The sequence below is a fragment of the Triplophysa dalaica genome, chromosome 13, assembly GCF_015846415.1.
Source record: "Triplophysa dalaica isolate WHDGS20190420 chromosome 13, ASM1584641v1, whole genome shotgun sequence".
In the NCBI taxonomy this organism is placed as follows: Eukaryota; Metazoa; Chordata; class Actinopteri; order Cypriniformes; family Nemacheilidae; genus Triplophysa; species Triplophysa dalaica.
In genome coordinates, this window is record NC_079554.1 from 13,375,586 (window position 1) to 13,403,069 (window position 27,484).

Genomic DNA, 27,484 nt, shown 5'->3' on the forward strand with positions numbered 1-27,484 from the left:
TTGCCTCCTAGTGGTCATAGTCGTCCTAGCGAGTGTAAATGACGCACTAAGCACACAGCTTTTCACATTATAAATAAAAGCCCTACCTTAGTATTACAATATTATTATATATGGCAAATTAAACATGGTCACTGCTCTAATCATCAGAATATGATAATCAGAAGATTTTCAATAATTACATTTTCTTAAAACAGTATTAACAGGACATTGACAGTTTAATGTTGTTATGAAAGTAAATCACTAGAGGGCGCCACATAACATTGAAATCCAGTGACTTGACGTCGTTGCCGTTTCTTACAAAATATCGATTATATCTCCCACGCAGTCGTGGCGATGCGTTTTAGACGGCGGGAGTCAAGCAGTTAGATTGATGTGTTTCAGGTCAAGTTTAGTTACGCCAGATGGTTAAATGAACGCTTTAAGCACATTCAGCACGTAATGCTGTAATCGCGTTAATCGCGTAAAGTGTCGTGCCAGTTATGTTGAAACGATCCGCACAAGATCAAAACTTTGTGCATGATCAGATAACAACAAAGCGTTAAAAATGACTCCCTAGAACGTCCCTCTCTCAGCCAAAGGATTCCTGATTGGCTGCCTGGCGCTTCTCTACGCACCAGCCCACTTCCTACATACAGCAAAGTTGTATTTTAAACCCTTTCGGCCCTGTGTGTGTGTGTGTTTGTATGTGTGTGTATGTACGTTCTCACCGCAAACCATGTGATTGTTTGGGCTTGACTAAGCTTTGCAGCCTTGACAGGGCTCCATTATCTGCCCGTGTCCCCAGTCATACTGGAAAAGATTGGAATGCCACAGCAGAATCCAGAGACACCAGTCATAACACTCTGGTTTGGAAGAGATTGACACTGAACAGTTTCTGCTGACAGCAGGAGACGGTAGGAGGCGAGGGGTGGCTGTGCAAGACCTGGTTTTACGTGAGACAGGTGTTGCTTCCTGCAGAATAAGTGAATAAGTGCTATTTTTAAGATGTGACTCTTTATCTCTTGGTCGTCAGACTGATGCTGTCTGGCTCGCTCTCCTTTGTTTTCTGTATGCACTGTAGTTCACTAACTTTGACGTTCTGTTGTAGGTGGAGATGTTTTCCGTCTCTGCCACGATGCTCCGTCGAGGAGCTTTGAGATACAGTCAGTGCACCATGGCAACCGTTGTCTCTGGCAACAAGACCTCACAGTGAGTTGTGATGAGGGGCCCTGAAGGTGTCAGATCAGGGTGTCTTTAACTTTTTGTCAGGGATAGTTCACTCAGAATAAATATTTTGTCATTATCTATTCACCCCGATGTCGTCTTTTTGTGTCCAGATAATGGACCTCAATGAGGGTTCCATGTTGTTTCAAAACCAACATTCTTCAAAATATCTTCGTTTGTGTTTTGCAGAAGGAAAAACGTTAAACAGATTTGAAAGAACATGGCTGTGTTCGAATTCGCAGACTGTGACATTACATACTGAATTTGAATAAGTACCTACCGCCCGTTAAAACAGTACTTTTTATATAGTATGAGTTGGTGTAGTATGAATACATTTCGGACATACTGCGTCCACCGTGTTTTATGGTCATGTGACCTTGTATGCTCTTTGACCCATGACGTATTAACAACAATCTACACGTGAGCGTTGATAAAAACATGATTTAGTCACAAGAAATTCATTTATTGACACTTACATTAAAAACTGTTAGTGCCTTAAAGTTTTCTGCTATAGTTATTTGATTTACTTTTGAAATTTGACTGTTGTCATCTCCCGTGGCATCATGGGATAGATGAGTGTCCATCCAATCCACACTCTCGAATCACGCCGGAAGTAGTATATTGTCCTGGTATTTCTCGCCTACTGTTTTTTGCATACTGAGATTTTGGACATACTGTTCATGACTCGTACTCATTTTCGCCTACTATATAGTTTGGAAGTAAGCGATTTCGGACGCAGCCCATGACTGAGTAAATGATGAGATTTAGCATTTTTGGGTGAAGTGTCCCTTTAAGCCTGTCCTTGTTTATGTGACTGTTGTCATTCTTATATTACTATTGTAAGTTCACTATTGTAATGACCGGACTACACTACAAGAGTTTATTCATTTTATTAACATTATTAATTTTTAACCAGACATCAATCACTTGCAGACTTGAAAGTTTCAAATAGAACACAATAACTGATCAAATCTGCAGACGTGCACAGACTTTCTGTGCAATAAAGTGTCTGCTAAATATGAATGTAACATTTCAATCGCATGAAAATGTAAGATGAAAACCAAAGATGTCATTTGACATTGATTTATGTATTTATTCATTTGTTCATTACATTCAAATGTTGATTCATGTATTTACAGTAGTGTGAAATCTTTAATTGACTTAACTTTTAAAAATTAAATAATTTCACAAAAATTGAATGCAAGCAATATTGGTGGACCCCGTGCTGCCCCTGAGGCGGTCCTGTTGAAGTTCCCTGCAAGTAGATCGACTGACTCTGATCTCTTTCTCTCCAGAAAGGTGAGAGAGCGACTCAGAACTGAGATAGCAGAGATGAGCAGTCAGTTTCCAGGCTTCAGGCCAGGCTTGGTTGTGCTGCAGGTCCGTCTTCACTTTTCACTCATTCCTTGTGCCCCATATACAACATCTTGTGGAATAGCTAGCAGTATAATTTCATCTCTCCTGATAATATGACTCATCTTTCTTTATTTTGCTTTCGCTCGACTCCAGATGGTCATTTGGTATCGTGCCATTTTCTTTTTCTCTCACGGTTGTGGGTGTTTTTGTTAAAATAGATAATATTGCCGAATAATGTTCCTAACACGGTCATGTGTTAATGCATGCAAAAGCGTGCAACGTGTTGTGTAAGAAAGGTTTGTGAGTTTAAGGTCACAGGGATAAGATAACGTTTAATATCGCTGCGTGACACATATGCTCAATAAAACTTTCACTACTTGGGTTGTTTTACGGAACGTGGTTTTTTTTTTTTTGGTTTTGCAAATAATATTCTTGATGTTTTGTATTTGTATTTATTTTGTATTTAATATTTATTTATAATATAGATTTTTAATATTGAATTATATATTAAATAGACCCAGAATATAAGGTTGTAGTTTTGATTGTAATAATTTGTTTATTGAATCTGTTTTGATAGTCTTAAAGGGATAGTTCACCTCAGAATGAAAATTCTGTCATCATTTACTCACCCTCATGTATTTTCAAACCTCGATGGCTTTCTTTCGTCTGCACAAAAAAAATTAAAGAATGTTGGTAATAGAATACTATTGGTCCCTTTGACTTTTAATGGTTTAGTGCCCATACAATAGAAGTCAATGGGGACCAACGTTTTTTGGTTACCAACCTTCGTCAAAATATATTCTTTTGTGTTCTGCAGAAGAAAGAAAGTCATACAGGTGTCACAGGTGACAATAGGGTAAATGATGACAGAATTTTCATTTGTTATGGTGAACTTTCCCTTAAAAGTTTTAAAGTAACATTGTATTTATAAATATAAATATAAAGGATATAGATATATTGATCTATATACCTTATTATCTATTGGCCTACATATGAGCCATCAAGTGACATTTCAAGCTTTATCTGCACCCACCCATGTAGCCTGAGGTGTGTTTTCTATTTTGTTCTAGGTCGGGGACAGAGATGATTCGAACCTCTACATCAGCATGAAGCTAAAGGCAGCGGCCGAGGTTGAATGAGCTGATTTAATAAATGGAATCGGGTTTATCATAAACCTCTCGCTGACACTGTCTCTATCCCTCACATAGATTGGAATCAATGCGAGCCACATTAGGCTTCCCAAGACAGCCACAGAGGATGAAGTAAGTGGAACAGGCCCCCTAGCAATAACAAAAGCTGTGACTCACGTCATCTGATATTCTGTCCTTTCTACCTTTGTTGCGCTATATATCCATGAAGCGTTGCCTATGATTCATTATAATGAAAATTAGAGGCGTTGGAAGCATAAAGATTACTAGACCTTGTTTAAAATGGCTTCATCCCTCCTGTGATTAACTCGGCTGTCAACACCCTTACAAATCTGTAATTATGTGATCTCTCTCTGTATCTACTGAATGCAAAGGCTGTTATAAGCTAAGGTTTGTTTTGCCATGGTTCATCCTTTTCTTATTTTAAAAAAGGTTAACAACAACATTTCTAGAGAGGATTCACAAAAACAGCCAGATATGATGACATAAAGCTATTGACAAATTGACGATTCCAGCATTATGGATGTGACATTTTAGGTCAAAACTTGAAATACAATATAAACTTTTCCATTTATACCAATATGTTGAACCATCAGTTTACATTTTGCTAAACTCCTGTTTATAGAGTCCAGATATGACTAAAATATCAGTCTATATGCCTGATTTCTAGTTTGAAAAGGGAAATATACATATGTTATGGTTGTGACAAAAAACGCACGTTTGTAACATACTTTGTAGGATTTCTGTTAATTAAAATACACAAACCTGAAGCAATAATGCCCAACAAATGGAGAACAGGTGGCTCTTCAAATAGCATAAAATAGTAACTATATTTTTATTTTGATGTGCCTTTTAATGAGTACTATCGAGCGTTATAGATTTATGGGTGCATATGGACAATTCTAAAAGCACTTGCCCGACTTTGGAAAATCATGCTAAATAAAAAAACAATGCTATGCTTATTGACATCTGAGCTATCAATATGAAGAAAACCTTTGGTAAAAACCCTCTTTTCTAAGTAATGTAGACATTTGCAAGGAATTGCTCAGACATGTCTTATGAAGTTAATGTGGCGCACAGCAAATCAGCCTTTATTTCACAAATCATCAGACCCGGAAAACTGTTTCCTTTCAGGTTTTGCGTTGCATAATCGCAGCCAACGAAAACCCGGCAGTCCACGGTCTCATCGTACAACTGCCTCTCGATTCCTTTCATCCAATTGACACAGAAAACGTGACCAATGCTGTTGCCCCAGAGAAAGATGTTGATGGGTGAGTGAAATTGGGTTTGAGGACCACATAAAGATAGGGTAAATTTTCTCTTATGGTGGACAGATTAGACTAACATTAAATACTTATAGATATTTGGTGATTCAGGTCTCAGCTCAAACTTTCCACTCAGTTTTATAGCCGTATTTCATTTAGCATTGAGCTGTTTTTTCTCCCTCTAATGGACTTCTGCCAGGATTGTATTATTATTTGTTTTTCCACAAGGTCAGGTTTTTCAATGTTATACACTTTTTCCGTTCTCATCGTTTGATTCATGTGGCAATTTAGTATCAGTTTCTTGGTCTAATCTCTCTGTTTGACCTTCTTTACCTGCTTTTATACTCAATCTCAGATGTTAGATGTTTGTGAACATTCCCCCTTTTTCCATATTTATCTGATATTACATAAATAGGCTAAATTAACCTTCACAGGCTTATTTATGATATTTGGTGGATTGACACATAAGCTGAGAGATAACAAGCTTTTCAATACGGTTCAAGACAAAGTGTTCATAATTAAATTTTTACATTGAGGTGTAGAATCTGAAACCACTATGTTTTTATTTTGCATTTTTCTTACTAAATACATGCTTTTCAAAGTAACGTTTACAGAACATAGTAACTGTGTATATGTCCGATATTTCTTTCTCCCAGCCTGAGCAGTATAAATGCAGGGAAGCTGTCTCGAGGAGACCTGAGGAACTGTTACATCCCATGCACTCCTAATGGGTGTTTGGAGCTCATCAGTCAGACCGGTGGGTGGAAATCTTGTGAAACCTGTGAGCTCAACCAATCAACATTCAGCGTCACAGGGTGATTATCTGAAAAGCGGCTATCGTGCTGTGGCACAACCAGTGAGCAGTGTCACTGCATAGGTGTGAGATCTATATATACACACATCTAAATCAAAGGGGCCTGATGACTGCGTCTGTAAGAAAAGACCGGAAGGATCCTGAACATTCTTTGTTTGGAGCTCATGAAGAGTCCTAATGGGCATCGGAAATGGGCACGTCCTCATACGAATGAAATAACACATGCATATAGCCTGCGGAAGCCAGTTATTGTGCAATGAATAAGGCAAAAATATATGATTCTTTGGTCAAATGCTGTTTAGGAGCGCGTCAAGGGATTTGAAACAATACAGTTAAGTGTGATTTGTGTTGTGTGCAGGTGTGGCTGTTTCAGGGAAGAATGCTGTCGTGATTGGCCGCAGTAAGATTGTTGGAGCTCCAATGCATGATCTGCTCTTATGGAATCATGCTACAGTGACCACCTGTCACTCCAAGACTATTGACCTTGCTGAACAGGTTCATTTTGCTTTCTCACATCCATTTATCAAATATGATACTATTACGAATCTCAAAAAGCCAGTCCCCCTTTACTGTAATAAGTAAAACATCATCCACAATATTTTCTAAACATTTTGTGTTTAGCAGAAAAATATCAGTTTAATGGGTTTAAAGGCATAGTTCATCCCCCCCAAAAAAAATCATTCATCATTTATTCAACCTCATGTTATACAGACCTGTATTACTTTTTTGGAGAACACAAAAGTAGATATTGGTAGACCATTGGTAACCAAAAACATTGCCCCCCTTTGGTTTCCATTGTATAGACACTGAACCACTGAGCCATTTCTTAAAATATGTTATTTTGTACTTCACAATATTAAGGTTTTGAGTAACATAAGTCCACGAGGGTGAATAAGTATGACAGAATTTTTTTGTTAACACCTAAAATAGACATTCCAACAAAGAAATACAGTACAGACAGACATAGACACTGTTTATACTATAATATACACAAGTAATGTCTTATTATGTATGAAAGATTGATAAAAACAAAAAATAGGCATCATGGCTTGTTTTTAATGAATCAAACGGGAATTTGTTGATGCGAGTGTTCAAAGAAAATCGTGTTTGACATTTTGAAACCAAGATTTCCTTAGAATCACTGATAAATGTCACCTGAATTTACTGAACTGTGTTGGTTGCAAACTTTCGCTGAGCGTGGTGTTTGGTGGAATGAATAGAGAAGGTTAAACAGCAGGCTAACTTTCAGTCTCTTGTTTTCTTTAGGTGGGCAGAGCAGACATATTGGTTGTGGGTGCTGGCAAAGCTGAGATGGTGAAAGGAGAGTGGGTGAAGGAGGGGGCGGTGGTCATAGATTGTGGCATCAATCATATAACAGGTCTCTTTGCTTAACTGTATCTGCTGTGTGAATCAGTTTTGCAATGTCAGGCAGTTGCTGTGTTTTTAGTATACCTGTTAATTGACACACTCGCAGACAGCAGTAAACCCAGTGGGAAACGTCTAGTGGGAGATGTGCACTACCCGTCAGCTGTACAGCGAGCTGGATACATTACTCCAGTGCCTGGTGGAGTCGGACCCATGACTGTAGCCATGCTGATGAAGGTATAGGATTGGGAAAAGTGACATAATTATGATAAAATTGCTATTTATTGTCAAAAAACAAAGTGACCCTGCGTGTGAAAACCAGGATAAAGTCGTATCGATCATCAAGAGGAATTTCAACCATTAGTTTTCATGATTTCTATTTCTGACATGGCCTTACTCAGTCAATATTAAAGATATTGAGCTTTTATTTTCACATTCTTTACATATTGTAGGATTATTTTGCCATTGTTGGGCTTCCTCACTGGGAGCCTGCTGACATCAGGTTGAGTGCTTTATACTTGCATTTTGCTTTTATCGTCTGACTAAAAGCATAAAGACATAACTATTTTCCAGAAATGCTAACCCATTATATTTTCGCAAATTCTCTTTGACCTGTTGATCATATATCTAAAATATCTCTAGCTCATCTGTGAGACTCTCAATAATACTATGAGAGTTGTACAATGTAGGCCTACAATATGTGTGTACATACGCTTTTATATTACTTTTATCTTATCTTTTGGGTGTGTTCAACTGTATGTGTCTTGCTTTAGGTGCATGCAAATTGTAAAAGCGCTATAAAGATAAAAAATATTTAATTTTATGTGAAAAAATCTGTAAATCACTAAAAATGACTTTATTTGGGTTTTCACAGCAGGGTCATAAACACGGTATAAGGGGGAAACTGTTTTGCAGGCAAAGGCTACATAAAATACGGTTTGAAAATCCAACATAATATGTATTATATACTTACAATTAATGGTATATAATGTATGCATTATAATATTTAATCCATAGGTTGTTATGCGTGTGTATAGAGATAGAATAACTATACAAATACAGCCATTTAAGAAATTAAGAACATTTAAAGACATCAACTTTGTTAAGTCATTTTGTACATACTCACAAACCAGCATGAGTAGAATATTTTGCCATTCCTCAAACAAGATTTATATTTTAGACTGAACAAAAATGATTGGTTGTATTTGTCATATATGAATAAATAGCGAATAGTTAAATGTTTTTTTACCTCAAATGTTAACCTTGCTGTCATTTGGATTCAAACCAGAATACAGTGCAAAGTGCAAACCGGTTTCTGCAGACACACAGGCCTGGGAGGTGGAACATTGTCTACACAAAGATGAAACCCCAAAAGCCTCAGCCAAGGTAGTGACAATGAATGCGAATATGACATAATATTAGAATTTATCTGGGGTTAACTGCTCCTGCAGTTATCTTTACAATAATATGCAGATATAAATAGCTAATGGAAGATGGTTTTACTTAATCTTGAATAATATTCAAAGCAAATCAATTAATATTGTGTAGTTAATTAAATAATTGTTTTCAATTCAATCCCTATGTCTATTAAGTTTCATTAATGACACACCAAGACACTTTGAAGTCCATGTGTATAAAATGTATTTTACATCTTCAGTGGCATTACAGTCTCCTGTTCACGCCCGGCCAAACCAATCGCTCAGCTTGCGAGAGAGATGGGTCTGTTTTCTGATGAAGTGGAGACATATGGCACCAGCAGAGCTATGATACAACTGGGTGTTCTTAAACGCATGGAGAACCAGCCTGATGGGAAATATGTGGTTGTCACTGGGTAGTGCACTAGCATAACTTCAACTTATAGTAACTTTTAACAAGTGGCAGCACACAACACTTCACTAAGTTCACATAGTCCATTCACATAGCTCAGGCTCAGTTTTAACCGGATACAAGAAAACGTGATACAAACTTGAACAAATGTAATGCCTTGCGTTTTAAGGGCATCTCAATATTTTCAATCGGTGTTATTGTGAACAGAATTACTCCTCCTCCAGTGGGTGAGGGAAAGCGTACCACGACTGTTGGGTTGGCTCAGGCCTTAGGAGCCCACTTGAACATTAACGCTTTTGCTTGCGTTCGAGAGACTTTTCCTGGATTCTCTTTTGGTGCCAAAGGTGAAGAACGAACATTTTTATTGACTTTGTTCAGTAGTTAGTATTTTGGGACATTTTTTAACCTCCAAAAGACTTAGACCTCAAATGAATGCTTCAGCCAAGAAACATTATTTCCCCATGTTTTACTCACCCTCAAGGCATCCTAACAGAATATGACTTTTTTCTCGACAAATAATGCAGTCGGAGTTATAATAAAACGTATCCAGGCGGTAGAATGAGAGAGAATGATTTGCAATTTTTTGAAGCTCCAAAAAGTGCATCCATCGATCAAAGAACTGCTCAACATGGCTCTGTTGTCTTAACAAAGGTCTTCTGAAGCAAATCGATGTGTTTGTTTAAGAGAAATATACTTATTGACAGTGATATTAACAGTTATGTGTAACTTCCGTTATCCCTCGGCTGCGCATGAACAAGAGGCTTGTTTTTTTGGTAACTGCGTTGTCAATATGGATATTAATCTTGAACAAATGCTTCAATTTGCTTCAGAAGACCTTTGTAGTCCACCGTGTGTTGTCAAGCAGTTCTGTGACTGGTAGATGCACTTTTTGGATCTTAAAAATATTGCCCCTCATTCAATCCCATTCTACCGCTTGGAAGAAATAGGATACGTGGTATTAAAACTCCGACTGCATTATTCTTCAAGAAGAAAGTCATATTCAGTTAGGATGGTTTGAGGGTGAACAAAACATGGGGACATCTTATTTATTGGCTGCTGTATCCCTTTAATATTGTCAGTCAGATTTATTGCAATTAAACAATGCCTATGATTTGTTACATTTTTCATTTGAGATTTGGTTACATTTTATTCACAGGGTTTGCTGTTCGAGGCGGATACTGTCAGGTTATTCCATTGGATGAGGTACAACATTTACCTAGTAGTCCTTCTTGAAGCAAAGATGTAAAATTAAATTAAAATTGCAATATAACATAATAAACCCAGGTCAGCCTTCAACCTTTCGGACAACATGAGGCTGTTTCTACTGCCAGCAGACTGGTGATGGATGCGGTCGAAGCACATGCTCACTATGAGACCAACCTCTCTCAAGAGGTCAGTGTTGTGTTTGCTTTGTGTGCGTGTTCTACAACAGTTGCCCAATTTCTATTTTGCGTGATCTTGCATACGTCTTTCTTCCAGGCTTTGTTTGATTGGATAGTTCCTCTCAGAGAAGGTCAAAGGTCGCTCTCCACAGCCCAGCTTAGCCGACTGAAGGCAAGTCATACAACATCTGCAGTAAAATATTTATTCCAAGAACAGTGTTTGCATTATGATGACAGTGTAACAGTGTTCTTTATGACCTGCAGAAACTGGGCATTGAGAAATCTGACCCCTTGACCTTTACAGAGGCTGAGATAAGATGTTTTCTCCGATTGGATATTGACAAAGATACTGCAGCAGTATGTATTAGTATTGTAATGTCAATTCAGCTCCATGCACAAATTCATTTCAATGTAATGTTCTTAAATGTATTCTTATGCTTTGTTCCTGTAGCTCAGTTGTAGAACAGTTGTGTTAGCAGAGCAAAGGTCATGGCTTAGGTTGAATGCACTAAGTCTATTTGCATGAAAGCGTCTGCCAATGTGTTAAAAAGTTTTGGATTTTTACATTTTTGTGATTTCACATAAGCAGGAAGTGTTTGGAAGTGAATGGTATAATAAAAAATTATAGAAGCTGATTAGCTAAGCTTAGTCTAGATCATTATTGGTGTTTTCGACAGGCCGAAAGTCCTCATAAGCCAGGTTTCCATCCAAAGCTGCTAATTTAGCTTATGCGCAAAATTGAAAGATTGCATAAAACATTTTCGAATAAGCACCGTTTCCATCCAACTAGTCAACCGTCACTTCCTAGTAAACTGCCACTATATATCGGTACAAAAAGTAAGACAAGCCACAGAATATAATGATGTTCATATAGAATAATACTTGCGCAAGCATACGATTACGAAACACAATAGATGCGGTGCTTTTGTGGATGCCTGCTGTTTGGGAAACACAATCGTGACAGTTCTAAGAGGCATTTACAGAAATACTTGACGACTTTGCTAAGGCATTTAAGAATGACCATAACAACATTTCTGATGCTGTGTAACAAGATCAGTACTCTGGTTAGTCAGGTTACACCGTCTCATAGTGCAGTTACGTGACTCTTTGGAGAAATGTATTCAGCAAATTCAGCAAAAAAAACCTTTTTCGCAAAAATGTAAAAACCACCTCAAGCGAGTGTATAAACGCTTTTGCAAATTAAGGGTTTTTAATTTGAAATTTGCCGTTTCCAAATGTGAATAAAACCAGAGTGAAGGAAACTCGCTTCGTGTTACTTTAGATGTTCATAGTGCAAGATCTTGTAGCTAACATTGATTCATCATGACCCTACAACAAAGAATAGACCAGAACAAAAAGGAATGTTTTTGGGTGATGTACTCCTTTAAATGGCTATCTGTACTGTTTAGGATTGTGACTTTTTGGGAAATGAGATCATGGCTATACTGTCACTAAGCAGCGCTGAGGAGGATCTGAAAGAGAGGCTGTCTAGGATAGTAGTGGCTACAAACAAATCTGGAGATCCTATCACCACAGAGGATTTGGTCAGTAAATGTGTTTACGGTATTGTGTATGTTTGTGTGTGATCTAAAGTACACATCTTGTCATTGCAGGATGTCTGTGGTACATTGGTCATGATTTTGAAAGATGCACTGAAACCTGTCCTGATGCAAACTGTGGAGGTAAGATTTAACACTGCAAAATGTGACATGACCACAGAGATCTCCCAGACCTTAGTAGTATTATTATGTATACATTTTTTAGAAGCATTGTTATTTTATTAGCTCTGTCAAATTCTGTCTCAACACACCTCATTCCTCCCGTCTAGGGTACACCAGTGTTTGTTCACACCAGCCCATTAGCTGACATTGCCCAAGGCTACACTTCAATCCTGGCAGACAAAATGGCCCTAAAATTGGTCGGAAGTGAAGGATTTGTAGGTGAAGTCAACTTTTAGTTAATTCCAGTTAAATTCAGTTCCATTCAAGTTGTGAGTAAACATACAGCACAATTATCAGTTTAATTTTACGTTGCTTTTATAACATTGTTGTAAGAGATGATCTAATCTAAATAACAAAAATGAGACACATTTACACACAATCACACAATAATCTTCCTTTTTTTCAGTCAGCGAGTCTGGTTATGGTGCAGACGTGGGCTTGGAGAAGTTCTTCAACATTAAATGCCACTACTCAGGCCTGAAGCCAGATGTGGTGGTGATGATGGCTAACGTTCGTACCTTAAAATGCAAGGCAGTGCCCGCCCTGTGAGTCAGATCTAAAGAATTCACGGAATGAGTCACTTGCACCAATAACACATCAATTGTGCTTATTAAATAATTAAAGTTGTTCTTTGTAACTGAAGCAGTAGCTCAGAGGGGGTCATCCTGTGTCATAAACCCGTATCTAGTACTATCTTACAATCTGCCCTCATCTTAAACCACTCACAGCTGTGCCTTTCTCAAAACCAGTCTAAATACATTTTAAATAGACCACTTATGGCCTGCCTTCTTACTAAACATATACATACATTCAGATTGAGCTGTGAAAAACATTAGTTATTCTGAATAATGAAAATTGAGTGTTGATTACTAATATTAGTAGGCTATGTGCAAAACCTTGACATACTCAACAAATTGCATGTGGCTTAAGTGTGTTCTTTATTTGGTACAAAAAAAACTTTATAAAGCATTCTAACTGCAACACAATAGCTTGCATACTATCTTCGGATATATGTAGACTGATCACTTATTGAATTTCTTTAACATTAGTGTGATATGTCTCTTAATGAATACAATTCTATAGACCTAGTCTGGCCACAAGATGCATACAGTTTTCTAAGAGGTCAAATGATATTTGGGCTAATGCACCTCTCCATCTTTGATGAAGTCTCCAGGGGTCAGGTTCAGTGAACTGCATGAGAGAATATTGAATGTGATGGAAGGAATCTTCAATTCATTTTCTTATTTATAGATCCAGGCAGGCTGGCCTCTTCCGAAAGAGTATTTACAAGAGGTACAGTAGTACGACCTAGATCCTCAAGCCATCACTTTTTTGTCGCATTTCTTAATCTCTAAATGTCTTAAATTACTTAACACTGTGATATTTACAACGATATTACTCTAGGAGCAGTTTGCTACAGATTGCAGTAATATCTCATGTGTATGAAAGTAGGTTATGTTTGAAACATGGAGTTTGAGATATTTTCTGTGTCCTCATTTCAGAACCTCCAGCAGCTTGAAAAAGGCTGTTTTCACCTGAAGAAACAGGTGGAGAATGCAAAAGCCTTTGGCTTGCCGGTGATAGTAGCTGTCAACACATTCAGGTACAACATCAAGCTAACAGGTCCTGCTTGTTTACACATCCATGTTTATCTACCTTACTAGTCATTCTTACTATTCACATATTACTGATACTGTATGTAGGCTCAGATGATCATTTGTTAATTAAAAATGTTGCCTTATTGATCCTGATAAGTGTTATCTTCTGATTATTTTAACATATTTTCTCACTGATATTGGGAGGAATACGTTTTCAAGGTTCAACATGTTTCCAATACAGTTTTTTTTCACATTGTGTCTCTAATTGATCACAGTTACTGCAACAATAGGAATGCTGAAGGAATATTTGTTTTCTAACCTTGTGTACACTAACTGAAGCACAACCACCACTCCTACTCTAAGTGAATGTTTGTGAATATAGGCACTTGTTTTATTTGGCATAGCTGTGATACTAACGCTGAGCTGGAGCTGGTGTGTAGCCAGGCAATGCAGGCTGGAGCTGTTGATGCAGTGCAGTGCACTCACTGGTCTGAGGGGGGCGCTGGAGCGCTGACTCTGGCTGAGGCTGTTCGGAGAGCAGCAAAACTACCTGGCCAGCTCAAGTTCCTCTACGACTCAAAGGTACTAGTTTAGGGGGTACTAGTTAAAGTCATAGTGAAATCAAAACTGATGATTCATTTTTTAAATGGAATATTGCAGTGATTATTGTAAATCAATAATTGTCTCAAATCAATTATTGAAGACAATAAACTGTCTTCTTGCGGGTCATTATTTTTTTTAACTTGTCTGGCTCTTTCATCAATAACATGAACTTCCCCTTTTTCTCCAAATTAAATTTCTTTACTGAATGACTTATGTCTCAGTCTGTGGGTGGGGCTATACTGACTGTCCAATCGCAAGGCTTTACAACTTTCAACAATTCAATTAATTCATGAAGGATGAAATCAAGCTCAACCCTAAATTTTCCTAATTTCAGAAGCCTTTTAATCATATATATATACATCACAATTTGGAAGAAAATGGCAGTGCAACTTTAAATAAAAAAAATTGTTGACTTTGATACTAGCTGTTCCATCATTAATGCATCCCCAAATCATTCCAAATTTATAGGATTTTGTTTTTAAAAAGTACAAAATTAGCTTCACAACAGTAGTAAAATCTTTTGAAGCCGTTAATTTTGTGTGAGGAAAATACAGAAATTAATTTAGAAATATTCTTATTATTATAAGTCACAATCAACAACAAGAACAAATGATCTATGACATCACTCACGTCACACCTGTCATGATGTGCCCTGTGTGCACCGTCTGATAGAAACAAATGCTGGGGGATTTTTTGTTAATAACATCTTGAGATATGAAACGCCTTCCCAGAGGTGCAAAACAAGTATTGGATATCAAAGCTTTAATACGCAGCATCGTCAGAGGTACCATTCATTGCTTTATGTTGATTTATGTTGATTCTTGCATATACTGTGGAGCGATTTTATTCTCACTCAGGATCCTGTTTTTTTCAAGTATCCTTTCGCTCTCATTTTCCACACATACAGCATTCTGAAATCAATTAACGCTTTATATATAGAGCTGTTTCATTACCAGCCAGTGACTTTATCATGCATGAAATCTGTTTAATTGACAAGGCCTAAATATAGCCAGTATGAAAATTGTTCATCACACATTGTCCAGCTGTTGGAATCTTAAGGTAATAAATACAGATTGGTCCCATCAGTGGGATTAGCTGGTAATATCCATTACTTAAATGAAGGTTGTTCAACAAAGATAAATGTGAACTTTCAGATACCAGCTGATGGTAAGTTAAGAACCGTGGCAAAGCAGATGTATGGAGCGAAGGACATAGAGCTGTCACCAAAAGCCATGGAGAAGCTTGCACTTTACACAAAACAGGTGAGATCATATTTTTAAAGTATATAACATACCTTGCAGGGTATTAAATTTATATATGGTTAATGCTCTCAACACAAACAGAATTGTGTTTCTTGCACTCTGCTGTCAACAGCAAAGTGCATATGAAGTAGCGCTAAAGTTTTATGTTATGCATTTATTATGCATTAAGCATACACTTTAATCCTAAGTGACTTGCAGTGCATTGTGAGGTATACATTTTGTGGTTCCTGGGGATGTTTATAAACCTTTCTATTTTGTTTTCTTATCTTTTAGAGTTTCCGTTGATTGTTTTTCTGCTGTCCATGATCTTATTTTATCAGACCTACAACTTATTTAGGTCATGACCCCAACCAGTTAGGACTTTTTCTACAATGCACATGCCTTCATTTATCCAGCTGGTTAAGATTTCTCTCCTTTAGTTGGCAACTGTTCAGTTGGTCCAGATGGTTCAAAAAGTAGACTTTGCAAGAAAAATCTGTTTTATTTTCCCTCCTGATTTTATTATCTTGTTTTTTCCTGTCTGAAAGGGATTTGGGAATTTGCCGGTCTGCATAGCCAAGACACACCTGTCCTTCAGTATTGATCCCAAGCTGAGAAGAGTGCCCTCAGACTTCATCCTGCCCATCACAGATGTCAAAGTCAATGCTGGAGCTGGTTTCCTCTGTGCTTTGACTGACTCGGTGAGCTCATGATATTCATAAAAAAATTAAAAATGTGTAGAAATTCCGGATACACCATCATTTCATATCTCAAGCAAAAAGCATCAGGTTAGTTTTAAGACTAATGATCACTAGCCGAACTTACACACTGAAGATTAAACAAAGCTATATTTGAAATGAGCCCTTTATCTCCTCTACTTAGATTTTCTGACATTGGGTCATAACTGTTCCATGTTCTTTCGTCAGCCACTCGTTGAGTCAGTCTACACTACACGCTAGAAATAGAGTAGAATGAGACAATATTTGGTCACGCATGTTGTAGATATTTTTATCTTGACACGTTGCTAGGCTGCATCCCTGTGCTGAAAATGATCAGTTCAACAAAAGCCACTGGTGGTCCAAGTGACCTTATTCACCATCTATGTTCATTACAGATAACACATGCAAGTCAATTTCTGTAATTGTTCTATAATTACGTAGGTGTTATTTTCATATACAGTTATCTTTACCTCAAACATCTAGTAATCACTTTGTTTTGTTGAGCTTGACTTTTTTACTTTGTTTAATTCTTGAGCTTGCTTTTGTCTCAAAACATTATTAGCAATATTGGGCTTGCTGATTCTGCTCCCTTCACCATAGCTAATTTCTTAAATCTCCAACAGATAAATACAGAAACAGGATGATCCCATGTGGCACTGTTTCCATGACAACAACCTTTTACAGTGACTGCAAGAAACTCAATGATTACTTGCGCTAAGATAGGTTTAATTAATAATCAATTCAACTTTTAATGTGTTGACTGAAGTAGAAGTATTATGAAAGCTCAAGAAGACTCTTTTAGACTAATGAAGTCATCAAATTGGACATGGCATCACCATGTGGTTACCTGGATGTCAGGTGTGGTCACTCATTCCTGCGTTAAACACCACTTTGCACGGTCATCTCGAGTTGTAGAGTTGTGTTACATTTGGAAAAGACTGTTTATTCATCATCTGTTCCATCTTGAAATGGGAAGAGATCAGTCACTGAACTGTGTAGCTGATGTGTTGATTTGGTTAGTCCCACATGATTTACTCTTTCAGTTTATTATCTCTATAATATGCTCAAACTAACAAATGTTTATGCTTTATATTATAGTGGTTTTTCATTTTAGATCCCAGTTCATTCACAGTGTTTCCTGAAACTTTGATATTTCTTGAAACCATACACTCAAAAAAATCTGTAAAAAATTGGGCACAATATACTGTATTAATATGAAGGAATTTTCAGTATTCTTTTTTACAGTTGTATTATCTGTATTTTACATTTTTCACTGCATTAAGCTGTATTTAAGCATTAAAGGAAATGACTAAGGAAAATGTACTGGTAATTTTATGCTAGTACTTTATCCGTTTTTTTACTGATTTATTTTTATAGTGTAGATGTTGTGCCATGACCAATCCATAGCAATATAGATCTTCTGACAAGAGCAAAATGTGGTGCCATTTATTTTTAATTAAGTGTAACGTCTGTCATAAAAGATTATTGTTTGTCAGTTATTTTGATAGGTACATTAAGATATAGATGATGTCATATTGATTTAATGGCTCTCTTACTGCCTCTCACACTTTCTGCCTCTGAAATAAAATCTTAGCTTGACCTTTCATTTTTTCCAAGAAATTGCCAGTTGCTATAGATACTAAACTGGTTGTAGGCTATTATAAGATAATTGTATATTTGTCTAGTTTATTCTTAGTCTCATTTCAGGACACACATTACCCAGCAGCCATTGCTGCTGCCGATGGTCATTGTTTGCTGTCAAATTGTCCTTCTACAGACATATAGGGCTGTTATCCTGGGGAAATGGTTGATGGGCTAAGATGTAACAAAGGTGTTTATGTCGGTCTTTCTCTTTTGACATCTCTTGTAAAACAGGATATTGGTCCAAATAAGAAATATTATGTTTTATGTTATACTTTTACTGTTAGCCTATAATTTGTACAAAACTATTAGCGATAGAATACCTTATAGTATAGAATAAATTGTTCTTGCATTCGATTGTTACATCACAATTGTGTGAAATTGTGAATTTAGTCTGTGAAGTATTTTAAATTAGTTAATTTTAAGCTTTGGAAAATATACACACTTGGAAAATAAACTCCTACAACATTTATTGACACTTTTGAATCTGCATTCTGAAGGAAAATCCCCAAATAAAAGGTATTATTTTGTTTAACAAATTTTAGTTTCTGATTAAATGTTAAATTGGTCTGTCCGTTTGGGAGCACGAAAATAGACCTGTTTGTTAAGTCAGATACTTGGGGTTGATCAATATAATGTGGTCCATTCTCTGTGAACTCTAATAAACCATTCTCTAAAACAACTCTAAGAATGCCTAAATAATCTGGTAGCCTAGTTTTTGGTAAGTGCTTTGAAAGGAAGAATATTTCCTCCAGACCTCTGGGACTAAACATAACTGAGCATTCGCATTGGTGACTATTGTGTCAGTCATTTGTATTTTAGTGGAAGATGCAGTTCCTCTTCTATGTAAAGTTTGAAAGAGTAAGTAGCCTAAAGTTTGCTTTGCTTACAATATTAAAAAGGTCCATAAGGAAACTACTGTTGACGGTTACAGAAAACCTTAGAGAATTATCTAGCCAGTTATATTTGCACATACAATAGCAGACATCAAGCAAGGTAACAGATGAGAATTAAATCAAACTGCTAATCTTGGACATTTCATTGTGTTCTATTTATAGTAGGCCATAGATATTAAATGTATGTTTATAGATTTAGAGTTGAACCTGTCAGTCATGCAGTATTAAATCAAAAAGAAAAATGATATTCTATTAACCTGTTTTGTATCTACATTGCATGCATGCAATTATGAGAACGAAGACGATGTTTCACTAGTGTAAGTGAAATATTTTTCTGCCAATATAAAATCGTTGATGTTGTAAATGTAAAGTTTAATGAATGGCGAGGTTCCGCAGTGATATAAACAGTAGCCCATATAATCATTGGCAGAACGGTATTGGATGTGACCGACACGCTCACATAAGCGTCAATCAGATGGTCTCTATGGCAACAGATTGTGCGTAACCGGCTGAGTGACTGGGAGCTCGCAGTCTCAGCGCGCGGTCGATCTGCGAGTGGTTTTATATATCTCATCATCCTCTTTCAGTCTGACAGTTTACCTGTGCGCTTTCCAGGTAGGTATTTTAACTCATAAAGAAGCATGCTAGTACGATTTGTCTTAGTAAATTTAGAGATTAACCATTACTTGAAACTGATTTTTTTTTATGTAATTGAAAATCACGAAAAATGGTTTATATTTCTGACTTTAAATCTGATAATCTGAAGAAACAGTTTAGACAAATTTGACAACGCAAAATTACACGTAGTTTATAGGCTACCAAACATAATTTTGCCATTTGTGCTACGGTTCACATTTTTTATGTTCATTTAAATTTATTGATTAATTTTAGTTTTTGTCATTATTAATATAATGGTTTTTAAATACCTCTGTGTAACTGTGTCATGCGACACGCCCATAGTGTGAAAGTCTTTTCGTATTGTTAAAAGCAGCACAAAGGATCTGTGTCTTTTAAAGATCATTTTAAATGCATGCAAAATGATAGAAAGACCATGTAATACGAAATCAATTAATATAAATGTTAATACATATAAATGATTTAATCTTAAGCAGTTTGTCAAGAGAGTGTGTTTTTTTTTGTGTTGGTTTGCAGAGTTACACGTGAGTGTAAAAGAACGTCCGATTATGTAATCGTTCCAATATTGCCATTGCGGACTACTATTGACTTTGGTAGTGTTTGATCAACCATGTCCACACAAGAAACAGACCTTCCAGATTGCCAGGAAAAAGTGGGCTTGAAGAGAAAACTGACTGGACCACCTAGACTTCTGCTGGGGAAGTCCAAATCTAAAGAGAAGGCAGTTTCTCAGAGAAGCCAAAGGCGTGAGAAATGTTGTGAAGACACCTCAGAGAATATTGATAAGCATCCTGACAGCCACCGCAGCCCTCAAAAAGCCTCAGAGACAGAGGAAATGAAGACCCAGCATGATGCTCAAGGAGAACCAATTCTGGTAACATTGGAAGAAAGTCAGGAAAAAGAAGTAAACAATGAAAATAAAATTGGGATGACCAGAACCACTTCAAAAACAACCATTAAGAGGACGTTTTCTTCGCTTATCTGTAGTGGTAGAAGGAGGAACGAAGCAGAAACTCAGCACAACAGTAATACCCAAGAAACAACAAAAATCAGTCCCAGAAACAACGCTCAAACGAATATGCATGACAATAAACAGCGTGGTGCAAACTATAAGGCAGTTGCTCAAGAAAAAGGCAAAAGGAATTTTTTCTTTATGGTGTGCCCCATTTCTAAGAGATCCTCATCAGATGTCATTCAAGGAAGACAGTGTCGAGAGCAAGGTAGTAGCATGCTCCTTCAGGAGACACCACCAAAAGATTCTTTTAAAAAGATCTACCGCATCTTTCGACGAAGAAAGAAAGCGCATCCTCCTGATGATCACAATGAATGCGGTCCATCCAAAACAACACGCATCGAAGTAGCAGGTGATCAACTGAATCAATTAAGTACAGTTTACATGGACATTCCCAACACCCCCAAACAGGATCACCTCAAAAAAGAACAAGAAATTGAGAAAAGAGCTTCAGAGACATTTACATTTAGTGCAGAGGTGAGCGTTAACACAAATATTGAATCTGGCCATATTGATAATGACCAAGAGGCAGATCAAAGTGTTCTGTCAACTAGAAATGAAGAAAAACACACTGTGTTGCAGTCAACAAATGTGATTTTACAAACCAGTGAGCTTTTGAATTCATGTTGCTTCGACTCTGGATTGCCTAGCACAAGTAATGCTTCCCAGGATACACAAGCAATAAATGATGCAGATCAGAAGAGTCTGATAAAAATGATGTTAAGTGCAGACCAGTTATTACTATAGACCGTGTGTACACACCAGAGGAAGAGCACCAGGAAAGCCATGTAAATGAGGCATCACACTTTGATTTTCTTTCAATGAATGGCTCCTGGCAACATTTACAGATAAACAGCTTGACAAACAACACATTACATCCTTCTGATATGAGTTTGTCCCCCGAACTGGACCACGGCCGATGTAATGAGACTTTACTTATACAGACGGCAATTTCAATGGTTCAGACGGCCATCCGTGGTGCGGTGGAACTGCTTGCAAATGAACAGGAGCAAAATCAGATAAGTTTGGATAGTGTGTAACTACATATTTATATACATACACACATATACATTACTTAGTAATGTTAGGGCTTTTAGATGTTATATGAAAAACTCTATGTACATAGGGAATATTGTGTGGTTACATAGAAAATTACTGTCTGTGTGTGTGTGTAAATTAAATTAAAATATAATGTTTCAGTTATGTCAGATTGGAGGGAACATCTTAAATTATATGTCATTCTAATGTAAAAATTTGATGTCAACCTGATGTCATTTTGAACCTGTGGTATCTTCTTTCTTCTGCAAAACACATTAGAAAATATTTTGAAAAATGTTGTTAACCAAAAACCTTTGTTCCCCATTGACTTATTTTTAAAATCAACGCAAGTCAATAGGTACCACCGTTGTTTTGTTACCACTAATCTTCCAAATATCTTCTTTTCTGTTCTGCAGATGAAAGAAAGTCATTCAGATTGTAAATGACAAGAGGGCATGCATATAATGACAGAATTTTCATTTTGAACGTGAACTCTCCTTTTAAGTCTCCAGAAAGCATATTGTTATTATATCTAAATTACATTTCCTCAAAGTTAAACTACTGTTTATACACTTTTTATTTAATGCTACCTTTTATGTATAGTTTTACACAGCGTCTTTTTCATGTCACTGTTATGCACAGCTAGTTTCTATAGCAATGAATATCCCACACATGACCACAAGAAGGCATTGAGCCACTTATGATAATATAAAAATACAATATTTTTAAATACAATATTCCCACATATGCTGTGTGAAAATGTAGTGAACACTGCCTCCCATTAACATTTAGTCAACGTCTTTATGAAAATATGTTGTTTGAAAACCGAGGTGTGTCCGTTTCATGTCTTTTTCATATTCACCTAACCATGACAAAGGCTTGACACTGAACTTGTTTAACACCATAAGTCATTGTTTAACTAATGTAAGTCTGGAGTATATCTCAAAGTGACAGGCTTCACAAAGTGGTTTCAGGGAAGTTGTGGAAGTGTTTTCTTGAGTGACAGCATGCTGCTCTCTTGTGGTAATCCGTTGCTATTACAAGAAAAAGAAGGTAAATTCTGTGCTACTGGAACCAATTTTATAATTCACTGTTTATTTAATCATGTGCTATTTATTTATAAAAATAACCAGAACATATTATCACAATGGCACAGTTGACAAAGTGACAATGATGAATAAAATTGAGGGACTGTTTTAATCAACCTTACAAATCACACCAAAAATGCAAATGCAAGTTTCGCTGTTTTATATACCCATCACAGTACATCAGGTTCAGTTTGAGTACTGAATAAATTTGACTTCAATAACCGGTGTTTAGACAGTTCGAATACAACACAAAGGAAACCATGAGTATAACCAGTGATGTATTTAAAGTTAGTTAAATTTTATAAAACGTGCCTCGGCATGTGTTACAGTAGATGCTTCAGCCAAATTATATTAAAAAGAAGTTTGCTGTTGCACAATTTTCCATTTTTGAAATTATTCACTGTTCCAGTTTTTGAAATAAGGTTGCTAATAAAGCTGGTGTGTACTTTGCATTCCATACACAATTTAACCTTGAAAGTCATTTACATATCAAAAAGCTTTTAGACAAGCACCTGTTTAAGACATTCTTTTGATAGGTCATTCTGATTGTGTAGACGTCTTGGACAACTTTGCACTGACAAATAGGCACTGTTCAAATGTACAGTATGTAAAATATTAAAAACAACTTACAGGGGTTTGGTTCAACTGGCTGAGCAATAGTTTAAGTGCTTTTAAGAGATGTTTGGCAAGTATATTTTAAGGCACTGAACCAGTTCTGATTAAGGGATCTTTTAGACCTCCTGCTTAGTGAATTTTAATAATTAGGCCACAACTGAAAAAAAAATCACATATGTGACCCTGGATCACAAAACCATTCTTAAGTAGCGCAGGAAAATTTTTAGTAAAGCCAAAAATACATTGTATAGATCAAAATTTTATAAATATCATGTTCTGTGAAGATATATTGTAAATTTCAATATCCTTACAAACCATTCATCAATAGAAAGCTTAATTATTCTGCTTTCAGGTAATTAAAAAATCTCAATTTCTAATCATTGACACATAAGACTGGTTTTGTGGTCCAGGGTCACATATTTATTATCTTAAGGTGGCCTCAAAAATTTAAATATGTTTTCATTTACCTTCAAAATTTTCCAAATCTGTATAAATGTCTTTATTCTGATGAACACTGAGAAACGTATTTGGAAGAATGCTTGTAACCAAACAGTTTGGTTACAAACTTTACCACCCTTGACTATCATAGTAGAAAGAAAATGCTTTCTACATTTCATTGTTCTGTTGAACGCAAAAGAAGATATTTAGAAAAATGTCGGAAAGCAAACGAAAAACATTTCTCTGTGTTCATCACAACAAAGAAATGTATGGATTCTATGGATTCAATGGATTCTAATCCGTTCCATTGTCTCTTGTCGCAATGCACCGCATATGTAAACACGGCATAATACTTTCTTTGAATATTGAACTCAAATGTGATACCTGACCAAGTAATCTCAGTCATCAAGAGTCATAGAACATCAACAATACAATCATCGACACCAAATCTTCAACAAAAATCTTACATTATGACAAGGACTTTTGAGACAGGACACAAGTGTAGTGGTGCTGAGGCAGAAATCAAATCACAAATCAACATTTGTACCAAACAGAGCTCATTCCACTGTCACAGCGTCCACACTCTCCTGAGAGACCTCAGAGTCTAGCGAGTAGCAGGAACTACCGTTATCCTGAGTGTCCTTGGCACCCTCCTCTCCAGTGGCTGCTGTTATATCCGGTTGACTCTCGCAACCATGAAGCATCTGTCCACAGAAGCGACTGTAGCGGTGGTATCTCAGTGGCTTGCCTACATGCGCAAACATGTGCTCCTGCAGCTGGCTCTTCTGTGAGAAGCGAAGGTTGCAGACGGCGCAAGCAATCTTTCGTTTTCGTGTGAAGGTTGCCAACGGACTGCCGCTCCGTCCGGTCCCGACGCCTTGTCTGAGTTCCACGCCCAGCTCATCTGCCAGGGCCTGGCTCTGCCGTAGGGCCTCCTCTAGGCTACAAGTGTCTATATGCTCATTATGGGGCCTCCTCTCCTCTATGGATGTATGCTGCTGGGTTTTATCCTCTGAAGGGCCCTCCATCAGGCCGCCAGGCTCGAGGGCACAGGCCGCATGGGTAAAAAGGTGCTCTTGTAGACCTTCAGGTGACAGACAGCGTTCACCACAGCGGGGGCACAGAAGTGCTAAAGGGCCATCTTTGAACAGGCCTGTCTGGCAGGGGCTTACCTGGTTCGGGGAGAGAGAACTAGGCTCCTTCTCGCCTTCCTGTTGTTCTTCCTCCTCTATTCTTTCCTGTTTGATTTGTGCCGAAATATAAGAGTCATCACCCGAGGCCACAGAGGATATGGCGCGAAAGCTCTGGGGCTGTCCCTCAGATGTGATGCCCTCCAGCCCTACAGCAAGAGCTAATCGTCCACGTGCGCGATCGGCCCTTGTGCTGGAGCGCCCGTCCTCTGGGTCCCGTGAACTGCCAGGTTTTAGGCCTGAGTTTTCTTTACTGGCTAGTTGTGAAGAGATCTGGATACCATAAAGGTTGGACATACGGACGGGCTCAGAGAACGCATCTGGACCACCTTCACCTGTTTTACGGCAGAGTTGGTATGCATGGAGGAATTTTATGCCTTCCTGAAGTCTGACCTGGTCTACAGGTTGTTTAGGACCCATGCCGGTGTACATTATGTGTAATAGGTAGCTGAAGACATCTGGTTGAATATCTGTGGGCTGGATTTTAATACATTCACTGAAAAAAATACAAATATTAGTCAATATTAGTTATGATTTAAATATATATATATAAGGGTCAATGACAAATAAGAAAATGTCAGGTGGTGCGACCATATATTAATTTAAAATAATATACATTTAATGTATTTAGCACTGAGTATTTTTCCCCTCATATATAAGTAATTTAACATAAAATCATGCCAAAATATTTTATTAAGAATTTTATTGAGAAAATTAACATTTATTTCTCAGTTTTGTTCTCTGTTTGTATGTTCGGACGGTCGCACCACCTGACATTTTTGGTCTTTCAAACACCAAAACTCAAAAAATCTATTGAATTTCAATAAAATGAAAAGGGTTTCTTATAAAGGACATATTGTAGATCCATTTGATATTTGACATGTATTTATTCAAATTCTTTTTAGGAAAATAATGAATTTGGACACAAAACACGTCATTGACCCATATATATGTTATATTAAATATGTAAATAATACATAATTGTTATTATTATTATTAAAATATTGAACTATATCACTTTTACATAAATGCGTACAGTGCATTCAAATTATACATTTGCTCAGTAAGTGTATTCCCTATGAAATGAATCCCAGAAATTAGCTAGCAAATTAATTCCAATGCCAATTTACATTTGCAAGAGGATTTTTATGTTTATTGACCAAAGAGTTCTCAAAACACAATATAAAAAATTGGTGACCATTCAGTGTAAAATCTAAGATGTAGGTTTCAAGAAAAACTGCAAATTCCAAGTAGGACTTTTAGAGTTCAGCTCACCTGGATTGATGTATAAAGATCATTTTAAAGTAGTTTGAGAAAGCAGCGAGAACTGCACGATGAGCCTTGAAGTATACGTTGCCAATAGCAACAGTGCAGTCGCACAGAAAGCCAAACTCCCTTTGGATGTTCAGCTGTTGCAAGAGAAACAGACTGTGCCCAGACACATCCATCTCGACCTGTTACACCCACATAAATATAAAATGATGTCAACAGAATAGTGCCTTTTGCAGCCTACCCTTCAGGATATTATACTTGTTTTACATTTACAATCCCATTTGTCTAATATTCAGTGCTGTCAAAGCTTCTAGCCACAAACATTTCATGCCAAGCCAATGAAGAGACTCGCAGAAGAGTTGACAGGGTAACTGCGACCTCTATTGAACCGAATTGTCATAACATTTTAACAATGTTTGACAACATAAACCAGATGTTTACATCTGGATTGAATAGAACACATTGACGTCTATTGTGACAATGCATCTATGAATCACTTTCTACCATTTGTAATGCAATCGTATTATTCAAGCATTAAATCATGTCTTAAGCTCTTTATAATTTGTAACTTAATATGAGTGACATTGATTCCATGTTTAAATTATAGACCGTGTAAATCGTGCAGCGAAACAATAAAGACTTGACGTCTATGTGCTGTTTTCAGTTCATCACCATAAGGTATTTGCATGCAGCTAGGCTTTGACTAGACAATACCTGACAATGATTATTGAATCATCTTAGATCATGACACAAAAGGACATCAAGAAACGACATGGAATCGCATGCATGGAAAATGTCACGAATGAATGGATCGACACTACATAAAAATCGTTGGGGAGTAATTCGGTTCATGCTTTTGGTCCGCGACAGGTTCGTAATGATTTCCACACGTCTGGTCTACACAGATCAAGTGTTGTCGAAGAAACGCTGTACGTTTTCATGCACCTTAGCGAACAAAACATGCACGTACCATAGCACAGACATAACGCATTCACATGGTCCCCAAGAACGAATTCTTACCAACTATATGAGTAAAACGGACAAAAAATCGTATTTGTTGCAGCAGAATTCTCTTATGGTCGCGAGGTTCTTCCTATGCGATTGACGGCTAAGCTTGTTATCCGTCACGTGACCATACTGTACATTAGCTGATCCAGACGCACGCATAAAAGCGGATGCTTCGGTTTTTATTTATATTTTTGTTTGCTCCTTCCGTTTTTTTCCGACTCTATTATGTCGCACTGGTTAACTTCCTAACTGAAATGATGTAAACACCTATATGTCAACTTGGATAGGAGCAAAGCAAGCCAGCTTTGACAGGACCTATGGTGCTAACACACAAATATATTCCTGTCTAATATATGAATAATTGTTGTTCTCTTTCACGCGTGTAACGGGGGTAGCTATTGGGGTAGA

At 37.1% G+C, this 27,484-nt stretch overlaps 2 protein-coding genes across 2 annotated transcripts; one reads left to right on the forward strand and one right to left on the reverse strand.

Moving 5' to 3' along the window:
• Positions 1-659: 659 nt before the first annotated feature.
• mthfd1a (methylenetetrahydrofolate dehydrogenase (NADP+ dependent) 1a, methenyltetrahydrofolate cyclohydrolase, formyltetrahydrofolate synthetase) lies at positions 660-17,848 on the forward strand. The gene is made up of 27 exons (XM_056763942.1): positions 660-962; positions 1,088-1,188; positions 2,499-2,583; positions 3,630-3,689; positions 3,768-3,821; positions 4,842-4,978; positions 5,629-5,729; positions 6,145-6,281; positions 7,053-7,164; positions 7,261-7,388; positions 8,440-8,537; positions 8,809-8,982; positions 9,186-9,322; positions 10,135-10,181; positions 10,263-10,370; positions 10,458-10,532; positions 10,625-10,717; positions 11,770-11,904; positions 11,974-12,042; positions 12,189-12,300; positions 12,488-12,621; positions 13,333-13,374; positions 13,584-13,684; positions 14,084-14,261; positions 15,437-15,544; positions 16,072-16,224; positions 16,866-17,848. The coding sequence occupies exons 2-27, from the start codon at positions 1,094-1,096 to the stop codon at positions 16,884-16,886; spliced, it is 2,694 nt and encodes an 897-aa protein (XP_056619920.1). The 5' UTR covers positions 660-962; positions 1,088-1,093; the 3' UTR covers positions 16,887-17,848.
• A 6,307-nt stretch (positions 17,849-24,155) lies between these two features.
• On the reverse strand, positions 24,156-27,204 carry zbtb25 (zinc finger and BTB domain containing 25). The gene is made up of 3 exons (XM_056763941.1): positions 27,089-27,204; positions 26,072-26,250; positions 24,156-25,292 (listed from the first exon to the last, which is right to left on the reverse strand). The coding sequence occupies exons 2-3, from the start codon at positions 26,242-26,244 to the stop codon at positions 24,164-24,166; spliced, it is 1,302 nt and encodes a 433-aa protein (XP_056619919.1). The 5' UTR covers positions 26,245-26,250; positions 27,089-27,204; the 3' UTR covers positions 24,156-24,163.
• Between the last annotated feature and the right edge of the window lie 280 nt (positions 27,205-27,484).

Coding starts and splice junctions, on each gene's coding strand:
- mthfd1a (XM_056763942.1), top strand. CDS start 1,094: ATGTTTTCCGTCTCTGCCACGATGCTCCGTCGAGGAGCTTTGAGATAC. Junction 10,182..10,262: donor AGGTTATTCCATTGGATGAG/GTACAACATTTA, acceptor TAATAAACCCAG/GTCAGCCTTCAACCTTTCGG. Junction 10,371..10,457: donor AGACCAACCTCTCTCAAGAG/GTCAGTGTTGTG, acceptor TCTTTCTTCCAG/GCTTTGTTTGATTGGATAGT.
- zbtb25 (XM_056763941.1), bottom strand. CDS start 26,244: ATGGATGTGTCTGGGCACAGTCTGTTTCTCTTGCAACAGCTGAACATC. Junction 25,293..26,071: donor ATCTTTATACATCAATCCAG/GTGAGCTGAACT, acceptor TATTTTTTTCAG/TGAATGTATTAAAATCCAGC.